The sequence below is a fragment of the Etheostoma cragini genome, chromosome 16, assembly GCF_013103735.1.
Source record: "Etheostoma cragini isolate CJK2018 chromosome 16, CSU_Ecrag_1.0, whole genome shotgun sequence".
NCBI classification, from domain to species: Eukaryota; Metazoa; Chordata; class Actinopteri; order Perciformes; family Percidae; genus Etheostoma; species Etheostoma cragini.
This window is the reverse complement of record NC_048422.1, coordinates 4,656,765-4,665,039: the sequence shown is the minus strand read 5'-3', so window position 1 is coordinate 4,665,039 and position 8,275 is coordinate 4,656,765. Positions and strand designations below refer to the sequence as shown.

At 41.9% G+C, this 8,275-nt stretch overlaps 1 protein-coding gene across 3 annotated transcripts in view; it reads left to right on the top strand.

The window, feature by feature from the left end:
• pam (peptidylglycine alpha-amidating monooxygenase) overlaps positions 1-7,145 on the top strand; it is an 89,079-nt gene extending 81,934 nt beyond the window's left edge. For all 3 annotated transcript variants that reach the window (XM_034895507.1, XM_034895506.1, XM_034895508.1), the window contains 2 exons: positions 4,368-4,427; positions 5,619-7,145. In XM_034895507.1, coding sequence (XP_034751398.1) covers positions 4,368-4,427; positions 5,619-5,797 — 239 coding nt within the window. In that variant the 3' untranslated portion in view covers positions 5,798-7,145. The remainder of the gene's footprint in view (positions 1-4,367; positions 4,428-5,618) is intronic.
• The last annotated feature ends 1,130 nt before the right edge of the window (positions 7,146-8,275 follow it).

The following is an 8,275-nucleotide window of genomic DNA, read 5'->3' as shown; positions in this document are numbered from 1 at the left end:
AATCTACAACAACCACATCCTACGTTACAAGGACTCTATTGCCAGCACCAAATCCCACTACTACTCCACAATAATCACCGCCAACAAAGGAAACTCCAAGTCACTGTTCTTCTTACTTAACAATGTCACCCAACCCCAGGACTCTCTCCCTCCCCATTTGTACACTACCTCCTTCTGCAACTCGGTTATGTCCTTTTTCACAGAAAAAATCAAAAACATCCACCAGCATCTTGGATCAATCCCTCACCTCAGCATCTCAGATAACCTTCATTCATCCACACACTCATTCTCCTCCTTCCGTCTCCCCACTATTTCAGAAATCACAGAACTCACCCGGAATTCCAAGCCATCTACTTGTAAACTTGATCCCCTCCCCACCCAACTTGTTAAAGCCCGTCTTCCCTCCCTGGTCCCCCTCATCTCTGCTATCATCCACTCCTCCCTTACCACTGGAACCGTCCCTACATCCTTCAAAACTGCTGCCATCACCCCTATTTTGAAAAAACCTGGTGCCGACCCATCCAACTTCAACAACTTCTGTCCTATTTCCAATCTACCCTTCCTCTCCAAAATTCTTGAAAAAACAGTTGCCTCTCAACTCCATTCTCACCTATCCCACAATAACCTGTATGAACAGTTCCAGTCTGGTTTCCGCCTCCTCCATAGCACTGAAACAGCACTCATCAAAATCACCAACGACCTCATCATGGCAGCTGATTCTGGACTCCTCACCATCCTCATCCTCCTCGACCTGAGTGCAGCATTTGAAACCATCTGTCACACCACCCTCCTCAATAGGCTATCTTCCATTGGCATCACCCACACTCTGTTAGACTGGTTCACATCTTACCTCTCTGGTCGCACACAGTTCTTTCAACTCAAGTCCTGTGAATCCATTCCCTCCTCCGTCACTTCAGGTGTGCCCCAGGGCTCTGTTTTGGGGCCCCTACTCTTCATCATTTACCTGCTTCCCCTCGGCAATATCTTCCGCAAATTTAACATTCACTTCCACTGTTACGCCGATGACACCCAGCTCTACCTCTCCACCAAACCCTCGTCCACTCTCCCGCCCACTTCCCTTACGGATTGCATCTCTGAAATAAAAATCTGGCTCACCCAAAACTTTTTCAAATTAAACAGTAATAAAACCGAGGTTCTCCTCATTGGCACCAGCCACTCTTTCCAAAACAGACAGTTTTTCTCTCACATTTGACACTTGCTCCGTCTCACCCTCCCCCAAGGTTAAGAGTCTGGGTGTCATCCTTGACAGCACATTATCCTTTCAACCCCATGTCAATAACATTACCCGGTCTGCCTACTTCCACCTACGTAACATCAATCGCCTCTGCCCCTCCCTTACCCCCCACACTGCTGCAATTCTTGTCCACAGTCTCGTCACTTCCCGTCTCGATTTTTGCAACTCTCTCCTCTTCGGTCTCGCTCACAAATCCCTCCACAAACTTCAATTGGTCCAGAATTCAGCTGCCCGCATCATTACTCAAACCCCCTCCATCCACCACATCACTCCTGTCCTCCAACAGCTCCACTGGCTCCCGGTCCAGTTCTGTATCAAATTCAAAATCCTTCTATTAGCATTCAAGGCCTTGCAGCTTTGTGTAGCTATATTTACAAGATCATACATCTAACGCTGAAATCTTCTACAGTGGGCCGATAGTTTAACGCAATAAACAACAATGTACTACAACACATGTAACGTTAGCTTATAAATGATTTGCCGTGTATGGTTAAACTGTGCCGCTGTTAGCTAGCTAGCTAAGGTTAACTTGCTAGCAGGTCAAATTACGGTACCAATAAACGTTATAATTCGCGATAAAAATATCATTAAAAACTGTAAGATTAACCAAATATACAAATACAGGTACATAAAATGTTATAAGTATAGCAAAAAGACTCATATTCAACTTACATTTGTATATCTCTGTCGTCCTCGCTATCGCGTCTACGGCCGCCATTAATGAAAAGTTTTTCGACGGTTGTTAACCCCGCCCCTTCCGCTACGTAGCCAAGATGGCGACCGTTGAGTGTGGAAAGTGTCCATTGATACGCACTCAATTTTCGGCCGGTTTTGAGTGCACCATCCGGGTATTAAAGTGTACTGCATTTGACCGCACTTCAACAATGTGAACGCACTATGTACTCAAAAAGTTATTGTATTTAGTACAGAAGTGCGCGATTTGAAAAACACTGCTAGGCCCCCTCCAAGATCCTTGCGAGAGTGAAGATCTGATCCGTTGTTCCACGGCCAGGACGGAATCCCTATTGTTCCTCTTCAATCCAAGGTTCGACTATTGGCCGAACCCTCCTTTCCAGCACCTTGGAGTAGACTTTACCAGGGAGGCTGAGAAGTGTGATACGGCACAGCCTCTGGTCACCCTTTTTGAAGAGGGGAACCCCCACGCCGGTCTGCCACTCCTTAGGCACCATCCCAGACTTCCACGCAATGTTGAAGAGGCGTGTCAACCAAGATATCCCCTCCACACCCAGAGCTTTCAGTATTTCAGGACGGATCTCATCAATCCCTGGGGCTTTGCCGCTGTGGAGTTGTTTGACTACCTCAGCAGCTTCCACCAGGGAAATTGACAACAACCCCCCATTATCCTCCAGCTCTGCATCTACCACAGAGGGCGTGTCAGTTGGATTTAGGAGTTCATCAAAGTGCTACTTCCACCGCTCTATTACCTCCCCAGGTGAGGTCAACAACGTCCCATCCTTTCTGTAAACAGCTTTGATGATTCCTCACTTCCCCCTCCTGAGGTGGCGAACGGTTTTCCAGAAGCACCTTAGTGCTGACCAAAAGTCCTTCTCCATGTCTTCTCCGAACTTCTCCCACACCCGCTTCTTTGCCTCTGTCACGGCAGAGGCTGCAGCCCTTCGGGCCCGTCGGTGCCTTGCAACTGCCTCCGGAGTCGGTTCTATGAAAACATCAATTTTCTCTTGCTGTTCAATCTGTATAATGTTTTCATAAAGTGATTTCAAAAATCAAAAATAAGACAGCAACCCACGTTTAACTTCCTGCAAAGTTACAGTTTATTCATCAGTGTGGTCATCTAAAGCAAATTTGCTTTAGGCTAAACCTTTAGAAACTTAAATTAGTTAAAATAGTTGTGTGCTAATGCCAGTAACAAGTAAAACAATTCAAGTCAAGTAGGCCTATGTTTTGAGCTCCATGTTTTCACACATCTGATGCTCTAGGCTGCCCCCAACAGTTGGTGGCAGTAATGCAACAAGCTGTTATGCCAAACACCAATAAAACAGAAAAGAAGCACGCATCCCAACCATGTGAACGCTGGCAGTCGGAAAAAATAATGTAATCACGGTATTGATATTCCTAGAAGGTTATGAACGGACCATGTATCTGCAATAGAAAAAGCAGGACAGGGCACCGTGGCCAGGTCAAGGCAAGTCAAGCGTCATAGGATAATTTGTTCAAGATCTGACAAATCTAGGTGTAGAGGTTTTGGATCTGGCTCTGGGCTAATGTGGTCTACATATAAAAAAACTGTGAAGTTTCCCTTTATTGTGTTCTTAAAAACACAATAAAGGTTTCACAAATCTAAAAGTTTTTTAAGACATTAATAATTTACCTTAAAGACAGTCTACATAATAATACAGTTTTAATACAGTAAGAGGTTAAAAAAAGGGAGGATCAGTCACTCAGCAATGTAAATTATGTTTCTCTGCTAAATCGGAAGCTAACTTCAGCTTTAAGTTTCCCTTAAATTTCTAAACCCCAACCGGCCCGTTAGACACCGCCTACCAAGACCCTGGGTCTGTCCAAGGTTTCTGCCTAAAAGGAAGTTTTTCCTCGCCACTGTCGCACTGTTGCTTGCTATGAAGGAAACTACTAGAACTGTTGGATTATTGTAAATTCTGGAGTGGGGTCTAGACATACTCTATCTATGAAGTGTCTCGAGATAACTCTTGTTATGAATTGATACTATAGATAAGTTTAAGTTTAAGTTTGAGTTGAAAATGCAAAGGGAAAGTTTGTGCAATATATTGCTTATGTTTATATTGTGTAAGCAATATAAAACTACTGACTATTTCACAAAGCAATGGTATCCTGCAGTTTGTGTTAAATTGTGTCGGGGTAGCTACTGAAACTGATTATGGCACCGCCCACTTAGGATATTTTTCACCAGCTGCCACTGCTCAGGTTAAGGTCAATGTTGATAAGATTGTGGTGAAAGTAGCTCTAAAACCCCTAATAGGGTTGATGAAATCAAAAAAGGTAATCCTAAATTCAGTCAATAATTCAAGACTTGTTTGCACATCACAAAGATGTCTTTTGTTTTGTAATTTGGTCAGCATTTAGCTTAACATTGTTGAATATTGTTTGTTTGCAGACCGATGTGAAGTGAAAACTGAACCCACCTCTGTGGGAGGGATCCTGGGAAAAATAAGAGGTAATTACTAATTTATGATAATACAAACTAGAACATTTCTAATGAAATTTCAAGTGTGTCTGATACTTGGTCATAACAGCTACTGCTATTAATATCTACTTGGTACTGATCAGTACCAAGTAGATATTAATAGCAGTAGCTGTATCATTGAGGTCCATAGGCAATATGCTCATTTTGTGTGTGTGTGTGTGTGTGTGTGTGTGTGTGTGTGTGTAGGTGTGTAGGTGGGTGGTTGGAGGGGGAAGGGAAGACAACATCTTATGGTGTCCATCTATGTTTTGCATGAATTGCGTGTCGCACTTACATACAAAGTCAACAGTCAAATGCAAAGACGTCAATAAATGGATGTGGCTCCATTGCGTCTAACGTTTTTAAAAAATGCACGTGTTCAGAATAATGGCAGTGTGTTTTGAAAAGCATGGGGGTTGTCACACAAACTGACCCAAAAAGAACAATTTTGTTCTCATCAGTCAACAGAATGTTGTACCATTTCTCCTTTGGCCAGTCAATGTGTCCTTTGGCAATTTTTATCCTGTTTGGTACATGTCTTTTTTAAGCAATGGGACTTTGCGGGGGCTTCTAGCTGATAGCTTTGCATCACATAGTCTTCTTTTTATTAGCAATTTATTTAGCAAGTGGACTTATACTGTATACCGCTTTTCTAGTTAAAGCACTTTTACAAAGTACAGGAACCCTTCATCATCCACACACATTCATACACTATGGCCGAGGCTGCCGTACAAGCCTGTCACACTCACACACATTTACACTTCAACAACAACTTCAGTGTCTTGCCCAAGGACACTTCAACATGAGACTGCAGGGCCAGGGATCCAATTTTTGCTTCCTTCCTTCCTTCCTTAAATATGGGCCATAATTGACACCTGTTTCTTCAAAGAATCAATCACCTCACTAAAACACTGCTATTATTTTGAACATGACTCTTTCAATTACAGATTGAATTACACAGAATGAGCAGCATGCATGTTATGGCTGTTGGGTCGGTTGGCTATGACAATACAATTTTCCATGTAGAAATGGCACCAATGCGGTCCAGCATCAACGCTTTCTGTGTCACAGCAATGTGCCCTTTCACCTGCCGGCAACAAGTTTGAATCTTCCTTGAGAAAGAACAAATTGTACTTGTTAAAACTGTAGATAACAAATGTTAGTGCTTTTTCTTCTGTCCAGGTAAAGCTGTGGGCAGTCTGAACCTTGGGAACTTCTTTGCATCCCATAAGGGTTACAGTCGTCAGGGCTTTGACCAGCTGAGTACTGAAGGCAGCGACCAGGAGAGGAACGAAGAGGACAGCAGCGACTCCGAGAACGAAGAGTACTCTGCTCTACCGCCTCTTCAGTCCTCCTCTTAGACACTCTGGGACCAGCCACCAACCTTCGTTTTTCTGGCAATTGAAAATGTATGTCATTTATCATGTGTGTAACTGTTGTGTTAGCTGCCAATCGTATTGTTTATATATTTAAATATATGCTGTATATAAAATAATTTAGCATTATTAAGAAAATGTATTTAATTTACTAGTGGTCTTAATGCAGCCTTGGTGTAATGCAGACATATTACGATGAAAGATAGTTTTTCCGAAATCAAACTTGCATTTAGTGAAATTATCAGATTTTCTTAAAATGAGGATCAGAAACTTGAAAAAAAGTTATTTGGTATTAGCAAAGGGTAAAACAAATCTAAGCCCATTTGTGGATTTTTATTTTATTTGAAAATAAACCAAACTTTACTGACTAACTTTTTTAGGTGGGGAATTTCCATGACTGAAAGGTGGTCAAGTATTTTCGAGTTAGTCAGTTGATGTTATATATTTGTACTTAAAGTGACCAGTTTGAAAACCTTAATGGCTCTATTTTCATGGCAGTTAAACCCGAAAGGAACTTGATTGAACATCAGTAAATTGATGATCTATGAAATAATATGAGTGATTCTTACAGTTTCTGTTATTCACAGATACGCATGATACTGTATGGAAAGTTTCTCCTTTAGTTTATCTCTGCAGACATCTGCATCAGGACACGTACAGTATATCGATAAATCTACAGCCTCTGATTTAAGTGCCACAGCAACGGTTGTATTTTCACTGTTTATTATGGAGACACTAGATTACTGGGAGTCATGACACCAGTGCATTAACTCAAAAGCTTTTAGCAAAAATACCATTTCATACAATATGATGTAATTATTTACATTCTGAGATACCGTAGAATTAAGCCTGAAATAGCGTCGGATTAATTATGTAAACGGCTTCAGCAAACCTTTTTAAATAATTTTTTTCAATTGTGAAATCCCACACATCTGCCCTTGGCTGCAGATTTGTGGTACTGTGTATTCACATTGTGACACACTATGAGACAACAATCTGATTTCCTGGATAAGATGATACATCTTTTGCTGAGCTGTTGCCTCACTGTGATTGGCTTAACCTTATTTAGTAATTGCCACACCTCATCTATATTCCACTTCACCCAGCCCTTTTACACTTTGCGCTGCTGAACCAAAGTAGCAGATGAGCTTGTAGTCGCACAGTACGTGGGCCTGAGACGTACCACTTTTGCTGGTCACTTGCTACATTAAAATAGGGCCCTAAAAAGAACAGAAAACATAAATACAGTGCTTTTCACAAAATTTAAATATCTAAGCAAAAATTCAAGTAAACAGGATTAATTATGGAATTTTAGCAATTTTATTGTGCTGTTTTACTGGAAAAGTGCATCCTTCCAAACAATTTCTTCCATGCACTGTAGTAACGCTTGACACAGCCTTATTCAAACACAATTGTTCGATTTATATTTTAGTTCAGTAAGATTTCACTTGTAATGTTGTGCCTTTTTTGTATTTTGCCTTTCTTCAGCACCTGCCATTACAAAATTTACCATGGGATGAAAACATGCTGCTGCTTGTAGAACTTGTACTATGTTGATTTCTCTTCATTTGAGTGAATGTAAAATTTATATTATTGTGTGTGTGTGTGTTTGTGTGTGAGAGAGAGAGAGAGAGAGAGAGAGTGAGAGAGATGCCAATCAAACAGCCAAGTCACAATTATTACGTCAAACTAACTTCAGACAGAATAAAGAAATAGCATGAATTGAGAAACCGTTTATACATCTTAACATGTTCAATTCAGTTTTATTTATGGTATCAAATCATAACAAAAGTTATCTCAGCCACTTTACAGATAGAGTAGTTCTAGACCACACTCTATATTTTACAAAGCCCCAACAATTCTAGTATCCCCCAAGAGCAAGCAATTAGTTGGCAAAGAAAAACTCAATTTTAGAAAGAAACCTCAGAAAGACCCAGGCTCTTGGTAGGCCATGTCTGTTGTTCCCGTTTAGGGGCGTTACGAGCAGTGGCAATAATAGTCACAATAAAGATAATGGTACAGTGACTAAAAATGGTAGTCATAGTAGTTCATGACATAGGGCACTGCAGGGCGTTACAGGGTATAGCTTGGCATAGCAGAGCATAGGTTCGCCATAGCGGGATGGAGCAGGACACTAGCAGGGTGTAGCCAGGGGTGCAACAGGACCACTGCAACAGCTGCAACCAACATCTTGTTGCCATCCTAAGCATGGTATCCCTGTGACATTGCAGCGAGAAGATACCAGGCTCAAACGCTGGTTGTCCTGGGCCTTTCTGTGTGGAGTTTGCACGTTCTTCCCATGTGTGCATGGCTTTTCTCCACCACTAAAAATATGTTCCTCTCCCACCCTACCAAGCTAATGTGTGGTGGGCGTCTGGCGTCGTAAGACTGCTGTGCATCACCCAGATGGGTGCTACACATTCGTGGTGTTAGAGAGAACTCTGCCCCCCCTCCGGTTTTCCG